This window comes from Eubalaena glacialis, chromosome 16 (genome assembly GCF_028564815.1).
Source record: "Eubalaena glacialis isolate mEubGla1 chromosome 16, mEubGla1.1.hap2.+ XY, whole genome shotgun sequence".
Taxonomy (NCBI): Eukaryota; Metazoa; Chordata; class Mammalia; order Artiodactyla; family Balaenidae; genus Eubalaena; species Eubalaena glacialis.
Window position 1 is genome coordinate 89,580,456 of NC_083731.1, and position 21,170 is coordinate 89,601,625.

Sequence of the window (21,170 nt, forward strand, 5' to 3'; positions counted from 1 at the left end):
GAATCCTTACTTCAGGCGTTTATTTGCGACATTTTGTTTCATAACGAATAGCGTCTCATGCACCACGCAGCCAGGAAACAGGGTGCCCGCCCCACGGCTCACAATCTAGACAAATGCACGGGGACACACAGCGATTTCCCGAGAAGGCTGCTCTCGGACCCACAGGACTCCTTCTCTGTAAGCCTCTGCTCAGTGGAAAGGACTGACCTTTTCCACTAATTTCCCCCTCAATTTTGTGTTCATAAGCAAAATATAAGTGAGAAAACATCAAGAAAATGTTTCTCTTTATGTAAGATTTAAATAAGCAGTCCCAAAGAACAATGGAGAAACTGATCTCAAGGAAACAGAAAGAAAGTGCTCTGTGGATAAGGGCTGTGACTTAAAGGAAGACGAAGGAACGGCTGGGACGAGAGGACGTATCTGAGTGACGCAGGCACAGTGCAGTGTGGCAGTGATAAGGCGTTAGGAAGAGAGACACTGCTCGAGCACAGCGACACAGCACGCACTTGGGTAAGCCGGTAAGGTAAGCACTGCGTAATTTAAACGCATCAACTGTAACTCGTCTGAGCTTACTAAGTGTCCTTAATTACGCCATGGCGAGTACAACATAAGGATAAGAGGTCAGGTCTATGAGAGACACAGACAAAAGCTGACGATGTTCACTGAATACACAAATACTGTGATGAAGAGGAATCAAGAGGCTGAGTAGTCATTAGAAAAGAAAAGCCGTTTCAATGACATTCGATACTCGTTTACAACAGTAAAATCACAAGCCCCCATGAGCAAAAGAGAACAATCAGGACACGGGTTGCAGTGGGGGGGGGGGGGGAACCGGTGGGGGGGGCTGCCACGTCAGAAGGAGAGGAGCGCCTGTAGTGGCCCAGGCTGTCTAGATTCAAGGAGGGCAGGGGCTGGCGGGGGCTCTGAGGAGGGTGCGTGGCGGGCACAGGTCTCGACCTGACCCCTCAAGTTCACTTCCCAGGAGTCCTCGGAATCCATGTTTCCTAAAGCCTGAGTGCGGCCCCCGGAAGCAGGAGCTAGAAGGCTCCTGGCTCCTCACTGGGGTGGGGGGCGTCCGGCCGGGAGGCCCACTCCCACTCGGCTGCGGGGTCAGCACATGGGCCCCATGCGGGATCCAGAACTTGCCTGCGCTCATGTGCACCGTTCAGTCACCATTCGTAAGTGACAAACCACTGATGCTTAAACTTACGAAGTCTGAAGACTTCCAGATGCACCCACGGTTCTACACTAAGTAACTTCACAGAACTAGTTTTGAGCTCCAAAGAATTTCATGGTTTGAAATAGATACTTCTTTTTGATTCTTCTTAATAAAACAAATGTAATAGTAATTATGATGATAATTATGATAACTTGAACTTCCAATTTGTACTAGTTTAATTTTACAAAACTTTCACACAGGTTATCTAATTAAATTAGCAATTGGTACGTGGTATTCAGCTGGTCTTCACAGCAGGTTGTAACTATATACCCTAGCAGTGGCATTTTAATACCAACTTGATGTTTTATAGGATTTTTAAGGTAAAGATCTAGGTCATGCTCATAATGCTTTTACAACTGATAATTTAAAAAAGAGAATAAAACAATCAGGTCACATCTTCAAAGCAAAAACAAGAAAACCACATTTTGAAAGCAAATACGATATTTAGATTTAATTATCCAAGGTAATTAAATTCTTGAAAAAGCTTAAGCTTAAAGAATTTTCTTTCTATGAAAGGCGGATACTCAGAAATCACGTTAAAGTTTTAAATATTCTAGGCTCAAACACAGGAGGGATTATTCTCTCACAGAAGTAAAACACTGCAGGGAACACAGAAATACACCTGAAGCCTCTGTATCAGCAATCCTCAGAGCCATGCCCTACGATGCAACAGAGCAGCCCAACGAACTGCTGTTGTAGGCAAGAGACTGTCTCCTGGTTTCCACAGGCCACGAGACTCTCCAGCTGAAGTTACGTTTACAAATTAACCTGCAGCTATTTTGTACTGGGGAAATTACAATTGTTGGTCTATTAGTAGATTTCCACTAAAGACTACACTGAATCTATTGCACTTTCTCTGATTAGGAACTAGATTTTGACTGAATTTTATCCTAAAACTAGAGTTTTAGTTATTCCTCCTTTTATGCCACAGCAGAAAAATAACTGCAACTTAATTTTACTGACAGAAGCCCAGACATCACTCAGCTGAGCTACAGAAGGCTGACATTTTCAAAACTGACAGCAGTTTTCGGCTCACATGACATACCTGTTCCCTGATTTCTTTCATTTTTTCCAATCTCTTGAGTTTTGTTGCATATTCTTGAACTTCTTTTAATCCAATATCTGTGCAGAGACGAACCAAGAAACGTAGACCTAAATTATGAAAAATATTTTTAGAAAAGTATTTATCCATGGTGCTCAAAGAACAATAAGTCAGTAAACTCAGTCTTCTGGGACCCGGGCAGGAATGCTGCTCACAAACAGTGTTTGCTTCTCTTGAAAAACCACTACACTTCATATTCCTGGCCCTCTGAGAACTGACCTCCTTGGAAGAGGGTTTAGCGGGACTCTGCCCACCTGCCCTTCAGGAGAGACCACAGCATCTGTAACCCGAGCCTTTATCTCCTCACCTGCTTCTCCTTTATACCACTTACGACTGCTGACATACTATATACTTGTTTATTGTCTCTTTCTTCCCACTAGAATCCAAGCTCCACGAGGCCAGGATTTTGGTCTGTCTTGTCTTCTGCCACACCCACAGGGCGGGAACAGTGCCGTGTACCAGCACTGCAGTCACCCCATAAGAATTTGTTAGTGACTAATTCATGACCATTAAAGTATTACAAAAGTAATGGTACTAAAATAATCTAAAATGTCACACATGACTACTGTGTAAATTGCCTATGTATACATTTACCCTGATAATGCACAGTAAGAAGGTAATTTATATTTTCTACAAATAATACTCAATTATCTCTCTTATCTACCCATCCTTGGAAAGAGTGGCTTAGGAATATTTAATGCAAAATAAAACCCACTGTTTTTGGTAGATATCCTCTGAAATTTAGCATGTCACCTGTAACTCTATAGAGCAGGTCAATTTTTGATAACGGAAGAATGTATTTTAAGACTAAATCACCCTTCGGGTTCATCAGAAAAGTACTCTGCTCAAAGTGAGACCTTACATGAGTGCAAGTGTTTTTCCTATGCTACCATAAGGTAGACTACTGATTACACCTGTTTTGAAAATTAAACAGGCCAGAGTACCTTGGACATTCCCCACGGCACAGATAATCACTCAACTTTTTTTTTTTAAACGCTTTTTAAAAAAAATAAATTTATTTATTTATTTTTGGCTGCGTTTGGTCTTCGTTGCTGCATGCGGGCTTTCTCTAGTTGCAGCAAGCAGGGGCTACTCTTCATTGCGGTGCACGGACTTCTCATTGCGGTGGCTTCTCTTGTTGTGGAGCACGGGCTCTAGGTGCGCGGGCTCAGTAGTTGTGACTCGTGGGCTCTAGAGCGCAGGCTCAGTAGTTGTGGCGCACGGGCTTAGTTGCTCTGCGGCATGTGGGATCTTCCCGGACCAGGGCTCGAACCCAGGGCTCGAACCCGTGTCCCCTGCATTGGCAGGCGGATTCTTAACCACTGCGCCACCAGGGAAGTCCCAATCATTCAACTTTTACAGTGAATCTTAAACTCTCTTTAAAGAAAGAAAAGTGGCCTTGCTTGGAGATGCTCCCTTTGCTGTCCAGTGCAGAGGTGCTGCAGCTACTGCAGTGGTCCTCAACCGGCAGCAGCTGCATCCCCAGGGGACACCTGACAATGTCATAACAGGAGATGTGCTCCTGGCACCCAGTGGGTGGAGGGCAGGGATGCTGCTAGAACATTCCAGAATCCACAGGATGGCCCCACAGCACGGGATTATCTGATCCCAAATGTCAGTGCTGCCGAAGCTGAGAAACTCTGCCCAGCAGACTGTTGGGTTTCCACTCCCCAAAAGCTATTACTGCTCTCATTTAATCTCTAAAGTATCAGTTCCCCAATGTGACTGAAGTTAAGAATCACATTAAAAGCTGTTACAAAAGAAATAGGAAAATAAATAGATGAGGAAAAAAAAAAAAAAGAAATAGGAAAAATCAGATATCTGGGTCCACTGCAAACGTGAATGAGAATCTCTGTAGGTTGGGCTACAGATTTGTAGTTTTTACAAGTTTTACAAGTAATTCCCATGTATCCTGTTTTCTGACTGGCATTCGGAAACTGCTGTGAGCTAACGGACCCACATCTGACCAGCATTACAAAACTCCTCGCCCTTAGGCCCTTAGCAAAGGCCATAATTCTGAGCTCTCTGCTTTCACAAAAGTCAAATTGAGAAAATTATTACTGAAGGAACATGCAGCACATCTAACCCCCAGATCAGGCTGTGCCACTGAAAACGTGGCCCAGAAAAGACCTGTTTTTACTGAAACGTGCTGTTTTGTGTGCACGGTCATTGAAGGACAACATTCAAAATGGTCTTTTCAAACACATTATTTTATTTGTTGGAGGGATGTTAGTAAAGCTAGGAGCTATGACGTCTTCCAGTGACCTTTTATCTACTCTCCTCTGTGTCTCAACATGACTGAAGTAAGAGTTGAAAGGATTTTCTTCTTCCCAAGGAATTACTTTTTATTTCCTTATAAATAGTACAGATTATAAAACCCACTGTATCTGCTCTCCTTCCTTTAGTCACAAAGCTACTCGGGGCCATGTATAGTTTAGTGAGAATGTGAGACCTAGGAATGTGGTTATTTTGTACTCTTCCGGATCCTGATCTTGTTGCTGTTACTGTAACACTGTTACTTCAAGTTGCATCAAGTCTACTGTGCAATAAGATTGGAAGAAATGAATATTTTATACAAAGCCAACTTTATAAAAGGGAAATAAGTTACATATAATGTTTTAAAATTAATTTGCTACCAGTATCAGCAAGATTATTAATGTTCTATTATCGTAAACTCTAAAGGTATTTTTTTCAGTCTCAAAAAAGTTATAATTAAATGGATGGTTTAAAATGCCTTTTCTAGGGCTTTTCTGGTGGCACAGTGGTTAAGAATCTGCCTGCCAATGCAGGGGATATGGGTTCGATCCCTGGTCCGGGAAGATCCCACATGCCGCGGAGCAACTAAGCCCGTGCGCCACAACTACTGAGCCTTCGCTCTAGAGCCTGCAAGCCACAACTACTGAACCCACGTGCCACAACTACTGAAGCCTGCGCGCCTAGAGGCCGTGCTCCGCAACGAGAAGCCACTGCAATGAGAAGCCCGTGCACCACAACGAAGAGTAGCCCCTGCTCGCCGCAACTAGAGAAAGCCTGCGTGCAGCAACGAAGACTCAATGCAGCCAAAGATAAAATAAATAAAATAAATAAATTTATAAAAAAGAATTTTTTTAAAGAAATAAAATGCCTTTTCTATAAAATACCACAGTTTATGAACTTTAAAAAATAATAAACCAAAATTTATTCTTAAAATTTCATAAAGCTTTGAAATATAGATCTGTTTACTACTGAAGAGAATTCAGTGGTATATTTAAATCCGTCAACAATTAAATTCTATAAAAATGTGTACTTGCATAGTCAAATTTTCTGATCCTATAACCACATATTTAAACATATGTACCACAAATTATAGGTTGGTATCTATGTATGCAATTACTGTAGCAAAGGTAATTATTACATATTAGGACATAAAATGTGAGAACCTATACTTTCAAAGTTACAAAATATAGTCTTACTTACATTCAACATTTTCTGGAAATTTTCTGTGAATATCTTTGTAAGTATCTAATGCTTTTTGGTAGTTACCTATAAGTGAAGGAGAAAAAACAAACATACTAGCAGATTATAGAAATTAACAGGATTCAGCAAAATACTAATTTAAATTCAATATGCTGGCACCATTTCATTGGTTTAGAAGGATGACTTTCATGTTTGCCATAGGCATAAATAACCATTCCCAATATAACTTCTGTTTTTTGTTTGTTTGTTTTGGCTGTGCAGCATGTGGGATCTTAGTTCCCCGACCAGGGATCAAACCTGTGCCCCATGCGGTGGAAGCGTGGAGTCCTAACACCTGGACCGCCAGGGAGGTCCCTCAATATAACTTCTAGAAGAAAATGTACAGATAAAATAAATCTGAAAAAGGGGTAGAGCGGAAGTTAATGGTTGAAACTTAGTTCTACTTCTTAAAATAAACGAAGTAATAACATTAATTTCAATGTTATTCACTTGGAAAAGATGAAAAATAACTTGTTTTGCAGTTTTTATTTTCAAACATTAAAAAGTTTACAGAAAGCATTTTGTTTTGTAATAAAATAATTTAGCTTCACATGGCAGCAAAGAATAGGAAAAACGAATTTTGGATCAAAGACCTTTGCTAAAATCTCAGGAAAGAGTTATGCCCTTACGTCTGGGCCTCCTGTACAAGTGGGTGGCCCGCCGGCCTCAGCGTCGGGGTGGAGGCTGAACAAGACGGAGACCGGAGCACCCAGCGCACGGCCAGGCCGGCTAAGGTGGCTGCTCTTCCCCTCGCCTGCGCTTCAGCGCTCAAACCCGAGGACCTCACGCACGCACGCACGCACGCACGCACGGGACAGGCGCTAAACGCCCGCAGGCAACTCAAAGACTCGCCCTGACGTAAATAAAATGTGTATACAGCGAGGTCTTTCCGCCAACAGGAAACACGGTAACATTAGAGACCAACCCACAAAATGACTTGAGGCCACACTGCACCTGTGTGTCCCGCTGCCACCTGAGGGGCTCCTGAGGAGCTCTCGGAGGCGGACAGAGGGCCCTAAGAAACGGCGGGGACCGCTGCCGGTGGTCACAGCTCGCGCTTCCCTGGGTGAGGGAGTTCTCCTCCTGGACATCTGTTTGCTCTATAAGAGGGACTGCATTTTTCACACTTAACTACATTAGCATGTTATTTTAACTACACTAAACATTTTAACCACAGTGTTAACATTTATCTCCTGCTTAATCTTGATATTTTAACAGTATCATTCATTTCACGGCTAGTCCCAAACCATTAACACACTGACACTGCAGAACAGGCCAGCAGCACAGGACGGGATAAAGACAGTCACTGAAAACACAACCAGGATGACTAGTGACATCTGCTGTACAAAATCAAGTCCTGCGGCCCCAGTTCTGGGCTCTCCTCAGCTCTTCAGGTGTGAGAGAGGCTCACACATTGGGCAGAGCACACAGGATGTTTAGAATGAGGTGACTAGATGGGACTTCCCTGGCGGCCCAGTGGTTAAGACTCCCCGCTTCCAATGCAGGGGATGCGGGTTAGTAAACGTAACTTTTATCTGTACGTAGTAACCACTGTGTCTTTCATATAATGCTTGATATGTGCACTTATCAAAAGTTAATCTTAATAAATAAATCTACAATAGGAACACATTTATATGCATAATTACCTAAAAGATAGAAACAAGCAACATATATTAAAGTGAATAAAATTAAAGCATTTACCACTTCTTCTGAAACAACTAGCTACCATCAGCTGCCATTTCACTTGTGTGGGCCTGTAAAAGAAATAAATTATGTGAAATTAGAGATGAAACAAAAATAATCTGTGATGGCCAAACAGTTTTATAAAGCTAAGCTACATATCTGTACTATCTTTCAATTACTTTTTGACATTTGATTAGATCATCTTTATTATTAAAATTAGCATATATACAATTTCCTTCATTATTATCTGTCATATTTATATTAGGAAATTTAAATTTAGAGTCCTTCAATTAACTAACACCTTTATTTAGACATTCTTATAAGAACCTCCTCACCAGTTTGGGTAAAGACCACAGCTTTCTATTTTAAACATTTTTATTACCTTTGCCATATCTTATACCTAGTACCTAAGGCTTAGAAACCTAGGTTTAGGCTTGCAAGTTAGTATCCAAGAGGCAATTTTTGACCTTGTGTTTGAACAATTAGACTTCAACTAAAAAGAAAGTAAAAAAGAAATCTATTCATTCTTTTTTTTCCCTTAAAAAGAAATGAATTTCTTTTCTAAAATAAACATGACCAGAATTTCTAAAGACTACTACTAAAAATTTCTGAGAAAAACAAACTTTGAAGGAATAAAAGACTAGGGAATAATTTAATGCTCTCCTCACTTCTATTTTTTTTCAAATTGAGGTATAGTTGATTTACAGTATTAGTTTCAACTGTACAACACAGTGATTCAAAATTTTTATAGATTATACTCCATTTATAGTTATTATAAAATATTGGCTATACTCCCTGTGCTGCACAATACATCCTTGTATCTTATTTATTTTATACATAGTAGTTTGTACCTCGTAATCCCTTACCCCTACCTTGTCCCTCCCCGCTCCCCTCTCCCCACATCTAATGTTAAAATTCAATTTGGCCAAATACAAAACACAACATGATATATCCCAATTATTTTTGAATAATGTATAAAACATTCTGATATGAATTTAAAGACATTTTTAAGAGTTTGATTTTTTTTTTATAAGTTTCCTCACTTTGATTTCTGTTGTCTGAAGTTAATATTGCTACTCCTGCTTTCTTTTTTTTTTATAAAATAAATTTATTTATTTATTTAATTTTGGCTGCGTTGGGTCTTTGTTGCTGCACACAGACTTTCTCTAGTTGCAGCGAGCGGGGGCTACTCTTCGTTGCGGTGCGCGGGCTTCTCATTGAGGTGGCTTCTCTAGTTGCAGAGCATGGGCTCTAGGCGTGCGGGCTTCAGTAGTTGTGGCTCGCGGGCTCTAGAGTGCAGGCTCAGTAGTTGTGGCACACGGGCTTAGCTGCTCCGTGGCATGTGGGATCTTCCCGGACCAGGGCTCGAACCCGTGTCCCCTGCATTGGTAGGCGGATTCTTAACCACTGCGCCACCAGGGAAGTCCTGATTTTTAATATATAATGTATATCAATTACAAATTGAGACCAATGAAACATTTCAATTAGGACTCTTTCAGAAATGAAACTTTGTCTTTGGACTGAGATAGTCATTTTCTGATTGATAAAGAAATAATACTTGTTTACTGAGATGTGAAAAAGAAAAATACACACAGAAAAGTACCTTGAAGGTATTTTTTAAAACATCTGCATAAAAAGGAAATATATTTATCATAATAAAGACCAAGTCAAATGAAACACAATACAAGAAAATAAAATGATGCCTGAATGTTCACTAATAACTGCTCATGAACTCAGTATGTCTATCAGATTGTAGACATTTAACTAAACATAAAATCGTAACAGTTACCTACTGTATAAGAGAAGCTCTTTCAAAGTACTGAATGGCTTTTTCACAAAACTGGGTGTCGATGTAATAGGCCCCGAGCCACTCGATGACTTCAATATTGGACGGGAAATACCTATACGACTGGAAAGGGAGGTGTGACAAAAGAACTTCAGTCACAACGCACAGTTCACTCCCCAACATCTTCCCCACCGGCTGGATTAATTTATACAGTGTGACATTTCTTACTTAAAAAGTATGAGCTGTCACAAGCACTGTTCAAGTTTTGAAACTATGTAAGATTTGGAAAACTTAAGATTTGTTTGACACATTTTTCAATTATCTATAAATATATTTTTGATGTACCGATATATGATCCGAGTTAAATTAAATATGCAATAGACTCAAAAGGGATTAAATCATCCTTCAAGAGAGAAATGCATTGGTACCTTTTATTTTACTTTTTATTAAAATAATCAAAAACTAACTTTATATTCCACAAATGTTTTATTTTAAATCATTATTTATTTAAAAGCTAATAAGCATTTATAATTTTTAAAAATTAAAAGGCCTACTGTCTTTTTTATAACAATTCATAAAAGGCTAAAAAGCAGAAGGAAGGCAAGACTGCACACCCACCTCATAGTAATATTGGAATGCTTGGGATTTATCCCCCTCACTGTCATATAATCCTCCCAGTTTAGACAAAGCTCTGGAGTCAGTTGGAACAACACTGATCAGCTGCATTAACCATTCCATAGCTTGATTGGGATCTTCCATTAATTCGTATCTTAGACAATTTCAATGAAGGATAACACAATTTTTCTAAATTCATTGATCAATAAGCAAACCTAAAACCAACATTTCATAAAAATATTTCCTAGTCTATACTAATGTGCTACTTAATACTGTTTACTCTGGATTTCGTCAGGGATGAGGATGAAAAATGGTCATACTGGCAATAACACTTTTGTCCCATATATATATACACACACACACACACACCTTGCTTTTCCTTTTACTTCATTACTACCCACTAAGATCAACTGCCAAATTTCTAGTAGAATTAATAGTATGCTGTTTTATTCAAAGTTTTGTCCAAAATTTGTCCTTAATAAAAATGCCTGAATGCTGTGTTTCAATTATTCTACCTCTCTTAAATGTTCAACATTTTAAAGGAATGGTTTCCATGTATTTTCCATTGAGTTTTCCCTAATTACATTACAAGCCCAAGACAGTGTTTGTAGCTTTAATGCCTAGTAAGTCCTCTGCATGCACTCAAATAATTTATTCACACCAGTACTTATTGATTACTTACTATTTATTTTATATTAGCTGCCTTAATGAAATGAAAATATTCCAATCCAAAGTTTCATTGAAAAAGAAGAGCCTTGGGGCTTCCCTGGTGGCGCAGTGGTTAAGAATCCGCCTGCCAATGCAGGGGACACGGGTTCAAGCCCTGGTCTAGGAAGATCCCACATGCCACGGAGCAACTAAGCCTGTGCACCACAACTACTGAGCCTGTGCTCTAGAGCCCACAAGCCACAACTACTGAGCCCTCGTGCCACAACTACTGAAGCCTGCTCGCCTAGAGCCCGCGCTCCACAACAAGAGAAGCCACCACAATGAGAAGCCCGTGCACCACAATGACGAGTAGCCCCCACTTGCCGCAACTAGAGGAAGCCTGTGTGCAGCAACCAAGACCCAATGCAGCCAAAAATAAATAAATAAAATAAATAAATTTATTAAAAAAAAAAAAAGAAGAGCCTTCTATTTTTAATGATGACAAATGTGATACCATAAGAAAAACATAAAAATAAGGAAATGTATTCAAACAGCCTCAAACACAACAATTGCTTGACTGGATCCAAACTGATCAGGAACTGGGCACCAGCAGGTCATGACACTGGCACCTTCAGAGGAATGAACTGGACAAAACAAAAAGGCTAAAAGAAATAACTATGCCACTATCTGCTCTAAAATTAACATTTTTTATCAAAAAAATTTTATCTACCCTACCAGAAGCACAGGAGACAATACTTAAAATTTTTTAATCATTATCATTATTATTATTATTTTTTTTTTGGCTGTGCCACACGGCTTGCGGGATCTTAAGTTCCCTGTCCCGGGATCAAATCTGGGCCCTGGCAGTGAGAGCGAGGAGTCCTAACCACTGGACGGCCAGGGAATTCCCTGAAGGGTCTAATTTATGCTCAATGAACATCTTGTGTGGGCTCGACATGATACCCAATTACTTCAATTATTATGTCTAAAAATTAGTAATAGTTGCAACTTCTAAATAATTCCTCCTATAATGCAAATGACCCTTTAAAACAGGATCACTCAAATAATATTTTCATCACATATTAATTTGACAGTTAGGTTTTAAAATATACCCCCATCAATTAATTCACTGGTTAAGCTTATTTAATAAGTGGTACTCAATCACCAACTGAGTGAATTAATAACTGTCCTTAAGTTTTTCACATAAGATACATATTTGCTATCTGGTAAAGGACTTGGGCGCTGTTTCTTAGGATTGCGTGAAGTTTCAGGAAACAGTCCAAAGCTTCATCAAGCCGGTTTAGCTTCTTATAGGTAAGGCCTTTAAAAAGAAGAAAGAGAAAAAAAGGTAAGCTATAAATACTAGTACTGGTAGTAATTTTCTCAAAGTAACAGAATGAATATTTAAATATAGGTAAATAGTCATCCAAAAGAGAAAATAAAGATGAACACAATTAAAAAAAAAAAAAAGGAACAAGGCAGGGGCAGGAAATTCCACTAATGTTTGGCAGACACTAAATCATGAAAGCTTTAGTGCATGTTTTGAAGTGTTGAGGGGAGCAGGAATGACAAACATTAAAAGAACAGCACAAACAGTTCAGAAATGGGCTGGGTTACAGAATTTAGTTAAAGTCAGGGAGGACTGGGACTTCCCTGGTGGTCCAGTGGGTAAGAGTCAGTGCTCCCAATGATGGGGGGCTGGGTTCGATCCCTGGTTGGGGAACTAGATCCCGCATGCATGCTGCAACTAAGACCAGGCGCAGCAAGAATGAATGAATTTATGAATGAATGAATGAATAAATAAATATTTTTTAAAAAATAAATAAACTGAAGGAGGACTAAGGGACAAGTAATAAACAGTGCCAGGACAAGTGATTACGCATGACGAAAAAAACCACACATTCCTCTCTTGAATTTATTCCTTTTTCAAATAAATTCAATTTTTATTTTAAAACTAAATAGAAAAAACAAAGCTATAAAAGCATGAAAGGAGGGCTTTCCTGGTGGCGCAGTGGTTGAGAATCTGCCTGCCAATGCAGGGGATACGGGTTCGAGCCCTGGTCTGGGAAGATCCCACATGCCGCGGAGCAACTAGGCCCGTGAGCCACAACTACTGAGCCTGCGCATCTGGAGCCTGTGCTCCGCAACAAGAGAGGCCGCGATAGTGAGAGGCCCGCGCACCGCGATGAAGAGTGGCCCCCACTTGCCGCAACTAGAGAAAGCCCTTGCACAGAAACGAAGACCCAACACAGCCATAAATAAATTAATTAATTAATTAAAAAAAAAAAAGCATGAAAGGAAAATGATCTTGTAATCTTGGGGTAGGGAAGGGCTTCATAAAGCAACAAACAAATGAAGCCACAAATCTTCAAAAACCAAATTTGACTACATAAAAAATAGAAAAATTCTGTTTCACAGAAGAAATTATAAAGCTCCCTTAAGCGACAGACTAAGAGAGGCATTTAAACATATGAAGAGGTCAAATGGACGGGGGCCTGGTGAGTGACCTCGTGCCCCCAGGCCCCCACACTCACCCCTCTTCTCCCAATCCCTCAGTGCCAGGTAGAGTAGCTAATGCCCCCTGGCCCTCCCGTCCCACCCAGCCCAGCCCGGGGAGGAGAGATCCAGCTGCCTGGACACTCCCAGGACACAGACGAGACAGACGGCACCATGGTGAGGAGTGGGCAGGCCTCGAAGGTCCCACTCAGCCTCAGCTGCAAACTCCTAGATACGAGAAGGCCAGGCTCATCAGACATGGAGGAAAGACTGTCACAGGAAAGAGAGGATAACATGAACAAGCCAACCAAAGAAGCAGGAGAAGAAACCTTCAGAGGAAACTTCACTGAAAAGCCAAGACATGAGCCTGCACTGCATCAACATGTGTCTGCAACAGCACGAGCTCACGATGGGGTGGGGGTGGGGGGGATGAGGGGTACACAACAGGGGGGGCACAAATGGGGGGACACGACGGGGGGACACGATGGGGGTCAGGTGACCTCTGACAGGCAGGGGAGGGATGGGGTGGTGTGAGCCTTCAGGTCTTTAACAGTTTATTAAAGACAAAATCTGAAGTAAAAATAACAAAATGTAAAAATGTGTTAAATATAGGTGGTAGGTACAGAGGTATGCTTTTTCTCTCTTTTTTTTTTTAGTGTTTGAAATTGTTTGTAATTAAAAAGGAAGGGACTTCCCTGGTGGTGCAGTGGTTAAGAGCCCACCTGCCAATGCAGGGGACACAGGTTCAAGCCCTGGTCCAGGAAGATCCCACATGTCATGGAGCAACTAAGCCTCTGCGCCACAACTACTGAGCCTGCATGCCACAACTACTGAGCCCGTGTGCCACAACTACTGAAGTCCACGCACCTAGAGCCCGTGCACCGCAACGAAGAGTAGCCCCCGCTCACCGCAACTAGAGAAAGCCGGTGCGCAGCAACAAAGACCCAACGCAGCCAAACATAAATAAATTTATAAAAAAAAAAAAAAAAAAAGAAAAAAAAAGGAAGAAAATGAGATTTTTTCCCCCACCTATCAGTTTGGCAAAAGTTGAATTATAATATCCAGTATTAGCAGGAATTCGGGAAACATTCTCATACCACAGTGGGAGGAACCTGGAAGTGTTTTTAGAGGGAATTTCGGCAACATCTACCCAAATCTCACAAGTGTCCAGATTCTGAGTCATTAATTCCATTAAAAATAGTCTATAATCCAAGAGTCTTCTTTTCAACTTTTTGTTGCAAGGAACTCTTCCTCTCAATGAATTGGAGCTTTTTAAGCAAAAGAAAAAAAAAAAAGAAGGCAATTTTGCCTGTTTTACTTACCAATATTATAAAGTGCTTCAGTACAAGAAGAATCATTTCTTAGAGCCTCTTTATAGAATTCAGCTGCCTTCTCATAGTCACCATTTGCAAAAACTGTATTCCCTTTATTAGTAAGAGCTGACGGGTTATATCTGTCAGAGTTCACAGCTAAATCTGCATAGCTACTGGCTTGTGCGAACTCATTCTCCTAAAGTACAAAAATATACAAATTATTTGAAGTTCATTGTACCCCTTCTGCCTCTTCTGAGATTACAGACATGATAAAGGGACTTTCCGAGATTACAGACAGGATAAACAAGCACATATTTTACGTATCTTGGTCTCGCTGGACTCACTCCACAAAAGGTTTTACTTGTCAAGAAGTTTCTTACAACCGACTGCTCCACAGTCACGGTCTGGACACCACCACCACTTCCACAGCACCGGTTCCATCTCCAGCACCCACTTTCCTGCCATCACTGACTGCAGGTGGGAGCTCCCCACACCCACGGCACCCACCCAGCTAGAGGCCCCACTGCCCTCCTGCCCCGTCACCCTGGCTGCATGGCCGGTGGGTCCCGCATCGCCACAGCCCACGCCTCCGCTCCGTCCCCACCGCCAGTGCCTGATTAGGACGCGGCTGGGCTGGCATTCACCTGTGCCGCGAGGGCCTCCCACCTCTCACAACGTAGCTGCTGGTGCCTCGTCGGCGTGGCTGAGGGAGGGGCGCTGCTTCCCACCTCCCATCCCCCGTGATCCTTGTCCAGTGGCCGTGGATGTGAACGTGTGGTGGCACCTTACCCTCTGAAGGTCCTTCCCAGTCTCCAGAGGCAGGGCGGGTGCAGACTCGCACCCCTGGCCCAGCTCGCCCTCGCTCCCCACCCATGTCCAGCTCTTCCTCCTGCAGAGGACCCAGATCCGCGCCGGGCTGGGCTGTGCACCACAGAGGGCATCCGAGTCCCACAGACCTCTCCACCAAGTTCACGGGCACCTGGGTTGTTTCCACCCACTCCTGGTTATTATGAATAACGCTGCTCTGAACATTCACATACAAGTATCTGTGTGGACTCCTAAGAGCGGGGTGCTGCCGTCATAAACTCGAAACCGTGTAACGCTGTCTTGGATTAAGCTTCAGGCACAACTTAGAAGAGCAGTGACGGGTTGCTGACGGGGACCTCAGGGTCCCGGGAGGGAAGGGCAACTGCACACGGAGGGGAGGGGAGGGGAGGGGGAGAACACGAGGCGGCTGCAGGTGCAAAGGCCCAGCCGTGCTCCAGCAGACCGTCCTGCAGGGTGGGCTGAGCCTCGCTCGGCTGCATCGGCTGAGCCTTCCCCCGCCGCCCCCCGCAGGGGCCTTCGTTCTCCCGTGCCCCCTCTCTGCTCTCACCATGTCTGCCACCCCAAAGCCGTCATGCTTTGCTAGTTCCTTTCCTGTCTCCTCCACGGATTTGCACTCTGGCCTCCTCAGCCCCCAGCCCTGTGCTCTGCTCACACCCTGGAGACACCGCCTGCCGTCTGCGTACCAGAGACGGGGCTTCAACAATTCACAGCTACTTCTCACAGTTCCGGAGGCTGAAGGTCAAAGACCAGGGGGTCAGCAGGCCTGGTATCTGGTGAGGGCCCACGTCCACATCTGCAGACGGCCTCCTTGCTGTGTCCTCACAGGGCACAGGGCTCTGGTCCCCTTCTCCTCTAATAAAGGCACTAATCCCATCATGGGGGCTCCCCTCATGACCTCAGCTAACCCTAAGTCCCCACCTCCAAATACAGTCACGTTGGGTGTTAGGGCTTCAAAGATGAATTTTGGGGAGACAATCACTCCGTCCATGGCATCTATCATCAAAGCTTAAACCTCTACAGAGACAACCACGCATTTTATCCCTAACCCTGATTTCCCATCCGAGATCAGCTCCACAGGTCCTCCCTCCGTCCTCCTTCTGAGATGGCCTCGCACTCACGTCCACCACCCAAGCGGCCCCCAGACCCACCCCAGCCATGCTGTCCTTCTCCACCCCGCTTCTCCAGAGCCCCTCCTTGGGCAGCAACGTAAAAATACCACAGTACCAACGTAGTTATGAAAAGCAGAACTCACCAAATAATACAGGAATGAGAGGTTGGTTGCAGCTGCACTCTTCACACTACTGTCCTTTTTTTCAAACATTTTTAAGGTCTCTACAGCCTAAAAATGAAATATCTGCAAGTTATTACCTTTGTAATATGATAGCATTTAGGCTTAAGTTTGGGGACAAGACCTGGGAAGGCACAGAGGGGTGATTAGTGTGTTCAGGAAAACAGATGACAGATGAGAATTTCACTTGATTATCAGTACTTGTGAAAAAGAATTCTCAAAACTGGGATAGAAAGCAATTCCGGGAGTGTCACAAAGTGACCTGATACAGATCCAAATGTAACTACACTCTGAAGCCATGAGGAATTTAAAGCACATTTTTACCCCCTGGCAAGTCTGAGATGCCCCGACCTGGCAGGACACTTGGGATGCCAGGCTCCTTGCATGAGAGGTGGATGAGTTCTCCACCTAGAAGTTACTGAAAGGTACCAGAAACAGGAAAAAGACATGGTTTTCCTTCCTTCCTTTACAATACATTTACTGAATAGAAAATGCTTGGCCGCTGGCTCCTGGGGAGCAGTTGTGTCCAAGCAAAGCCCTGCTCAGCTTCTGCAGGGGCCGCAGCTGCTGCTGCTGCTGGACGCCCGTGTGGTCAGAGCCCTGAGCCGGTGGACGCCGTGTGGTCCGAGCCCTGCGCCGGTGGACGCCGTGCGGTCCGAGCCCTGCGCCGGTGGACGCCGTGCGGTCCGAGCCCTGCGCCGGTGGATGCCCGTGCGGTCCGAGCCCTGCACCGGGCCACCGAGCACGTGACTCCCCTGCGGCCAAGGGCAGGAGACCTGCACACCCGGTCATAGCGCAGTAAAGAACTGCTCCCTTAAAGGGTCTTAATTACTCGAGAGAAAACCGTTGGAAGTTTCCAGACCATTAGTTTATAATCCCACAAAGTAAATTCTGTAAGAGAAAAACCCAAACGCCATACGCTCCATCTTGAGACCCCCTTTCTCACTTTCTTTCTTGGAAGGTTCTTCCATAACAAGAAGTTCCTAAAACTTACCTGGAAGTGACTCCCTGCAGAAGCCACCTCACCAACTCTACCCAACCCCCAGCTCCTCTTCTGAGCCTCTAAGCTTTATAAGCTGCATTTCACATTGAATAAGAATTGAAATGTTTTCATCTTTACTTTCAGATTGTGTCACTATAAATGTATGTGCTAATTTAAAATATAAGGCAAGTGGGGACTTCCCTGGCGGTCCAGTGGTGAGGACTCCACGCTTTTGCTGCTGAGGGCGTGGGTTCAATCTCTGGTCAGGGAACTAAGATCTCACAAGCCGTGTGGCACGGCCAAAAATAATTAATTAATTAATTAATTAATTAATTAATTATAAGGCACGTGAATAGGCATAACTCACATATCCATTGAATCCTCTGACTCAAGTAGACTGTAGAGGGGAAGAAGGCTGTTCTCTGATATTTCTGACATCCATAAAGCAGAACCCGAAAGCAAACTAACAACAATGGTAATTTTTTAAAAACGGAACGCTATCAGTTTATATCGTTCCTTTCAAAGCAGCTATTCATATTATAGTCAAGGAATGTGTTGGATCTTAAAATTCTGATATTTGTTAATCTGTGGCTCATCGATAACAATACTTTAAGACTATCTTTAACACCAAATCTATTCTCCCCACAAAAGATTGCTACGAATCCAAACAATACATAAAGAACAATGCAACCCAAAGCTATTACTCAGAAGAAGTAACAAAAATATTTAGAACTTAAAACATTCATTTAAAAACATGGACAGAGTAAAAACATATTTCAAATTTTAAGCTTCTAAACTACAACTATCCTGAAAAGGTTAATATTCTAAAAAAAGGAACATTCTCAGGTATTTTTGGCTTTGAAATAGGCTGTTTTCATACTGTTCTTTACACATTCAATGAATGCATCTCTAATATCTCTGTTTTTAAAAGTAAAATAATGTAAATCAATTTATAAACGAAACAGATAAAAGTTCACAATAAAATTTATTTGTAAATGGCAGAACAAATAATGAAAATAAACATTGTTAGTTTGGGGGTTTTTTCCCCCAAGAAGAATTAGGAAAATAGACAAATCTTCGTTCTGGTTTTCTTTCCTGGCTGATGCCGTCCACTACGGGCTTCAGCTTTCCTCTGGGTATGTCTGTCCACCACCACTGGCCTTCACCCCATCCACCTGTGGCTTTAGTGGAGTTCTTTCTCTGCTACAAAACACTATCACCACAAAAAAACCATACTCTGAGATTTCAATTTCAGCATTTTTTTTGAAAAACATTTACAACATTATGCCAAGTTGTAAACGAAGCATCTTCGGGCTTCCCTGGTGGCACAGTGGTTAAGAATCCGCCTGCCAATGCAGGGTACACGAGTTCGAGCCCTGGTCCGGGAAGATCCCACATGCCGTGGAGCAACTAAGCCCGTGTGCCACAACTACTGAGCCTGCGTTCTGGAGCCCACGAGCCACAACTACTGAGCCCATGTGCCACAACTACGGAAGCCTGCGCACCTAGAGCCTGTGCTCCGCAATAAGAGAAGCCACCACAATGAGAAGCCAGTGCACCACAACGAAGAGTAGCCCCCGCTCGCCGCAACTAGAGAAAGCCCGCGTGCAGCAATGAAGACCCAATGCAGCCAAAAATAAATAAATAAATAAAGCATCTTAATCAATGATCATTATGAGATACGTCAATCCAATCCTTTTTAACCTAAAAGTGTTCCTTCCAAACTAAGATTGTGTTATACCTACCTCGTCATACTTACAATACACAACAAAAGAAACACAAAGTAAAAGCAGCGATGTAAAAGAAAGCAGAAATTACATTTTTAAAACATCAGTAAAATAATTGATATTAAAATTGTATATAGGCAAATGGAACAAAAAATATTTTGAATGAGAACAGCTAGGAAAGCAGCAAACAATATGATTTGGGTTAAATGAATTTAAATATGCAAAAATTAGCGGGTTTATTCCTTAGTGAACACACTTTTAAAACATAGACGATAATACAGTGTTAAACCTTTCTAAAAAGACCATTTAAAAGTATCAACAGAAAACTCGGAAAATGGCTTTCTCTATTTTGTCATCTGTAACAGTACTTCTCACACAGACACGAAATTATTTTTTTGGTCCACAGATGACTCCAGCAAGATAGCAAAGACCAATCTGTCTCACTTCACTTCCACTTTTCAGCATCCCAACAGGATCAGAGTTTCATCTGTGGCAGTTTTAATGCCCAAGGGTGTGATGCTCAAATGGCAGAACAGACACAAAGATACCTAGAAAGTCTTTTCATGCTTTACAAACGCTAAACAATCATTAAGCACGCTGAATCCATGCACACCGTGGGCCAGCTGGTGTGCTGCCCTAGCCTTCACCACACGACAACGCCATGAGCACCGGGCTGCTTCCCCTTCGCTCACGTCCTCGGGGCAGATGCCCTTCTCCCTCCTCCCCGAAAAAGGGGTCAGTTACTTCTACTGTCTCCAGGAAAACGGAAGGTCCTTAAATAGGAAGAAAGCCTGAAAACTGGCTCAGGAGAGCATGGCGGAAAGACACTGGGGCTCCCTCTGGCCCTCACTCTCTGGGTCTAAACGCGGAAGAGCTGAGTTTTCTACATTGCAGGCATATATGCTACTAACCACTCGTTTTATAAACTAGGGTATCAAGTTTCATTCTCTTTATTCTCCTTTGTGATCCCCGGCCCCTTTTAAAAAGCTGTTCTTCTGTTCTCCTGTGAGGCAGACTGTGGAAGGGGAGCACCGTTCCACCCCACCCCAGGCGGCAGGCCAGTGGTGGGACCAGTGACAGATCCCTTTCGTGCCCAACGCAACGTCAACGAGTAAACCAAACACGTAAAACAGATGCCAGGAGAGCTGCTCAGGCACCAGGCTGCTGCTCCGGCTCCTGGCCTCCCCCACCGCCCGGGTACGAACCTGACTCTGAACAGCCTCCGAGCTTCAGGGAACACTCTGAAAACCTCTGTGGAAAGTTGACCTCTGGACTAGAATACGGTTTAGTAATTTAGCAGCCATGTTGTACATGGCAAGCGTTTATATTTTAAGAAACAGGACAGGGGAATTCCCTGGTGGTCCAGTGGTTAGGACTCCATGCTTCCACTGCAGGGGACATGGTTTCAATCCCTGGTCAGGGAACTAAGATCCCACATGCCGTGCGGCCAAAAAAAAGGAAACAGGACAAACAGGTCACAATTAAAAACACGCTATATTAAAGGAAATTATGTTAAGGTAGAAATAGAAATATTATTCAACTTCAGAATAATCACAGGTAACAGTAATCTGGAAAGGAGTTTCACGGTATTATCGCTTTGACCAGTTAACATTAACTTCCATCTAAACATTTTTTTAAACTTACTTGATTAAAGTCCTTTTGTCTCAGGTACGTAATTGCTTTGTTTATTTCCAGATCATTTGCCAGCTCTACATACTGAGAAGCTTTCACAACTTCAACACACCTATAAAGTAAAGGGTAAAAACGGTTATTTTATTTTGTTTTAATATATCTAGGTTTTCTTAACTGTGACTTTTCAAAAGTGTTTAAAAGTGCCCCTAGTGTTCTGTAGGACTGAGCACCTGACTCCTTCCAACACAGGCATTAAGTTACAGAGCTCTTCAGTTCCAAACCCGTTTTCTCAGCCAATTTTTCATTAGCCTCTTGCTGCATCTAATTATTTATGGTATTTCAAATAAAATTCTCAT

General features: G+C 42.7%; 1 protein-coding gene across 7 annotated transcripts in view; it reads right to left on the reverse strand.

Annotated features, from left to right (window-relative positions):
• IFT88 (intraflagellar transport 88) overlaps positions 1-21,170 on the reverse strand; it is a 71,872-nt gene that overhangs the window by 11,267 nt on the left and 39,435 nt on the right. For all 7 annotated transcript variants that reach the window (XM_061171082.1, XM_061171077.1, XM_061171080.1 and 4 more), the window contains 9 exons: positions 20,827-20,926; positions 16,438-16,524; positions 14,367-14,553; positions 11,761-11,869; positions 9,904-10,054; positions 9,293-9,408; positions 7,518-7,570; positions 5,778-5,843; positions 2,265-2,371 (listed from right to left, as the gene is read on the reverse strand). In XM_061171082.1, coding sequence (XP_061027065.1) covers positions 2,265-2,371; positions 5,778-5,843; positions 7,518-7,570; positions 9,293-9,408; positions 9,904-10,054; positions 11,761-11,869; positions 14,367-14,553; positions 16,438-16,524; positions 20,827-20,926 — 976 coding nt within the window. The remainder of the gene's footprint in view (positions 1-2,264; positions 2,372-5,777; positions 5,844-7,517; positions 7,571-9,292; positions 9,409-9,903; positions 10,055-11,760; positions 11,870-14,366; positions 14,554-16,437; positions 16,525-20,826; positions 20,927-21,170) is intronic.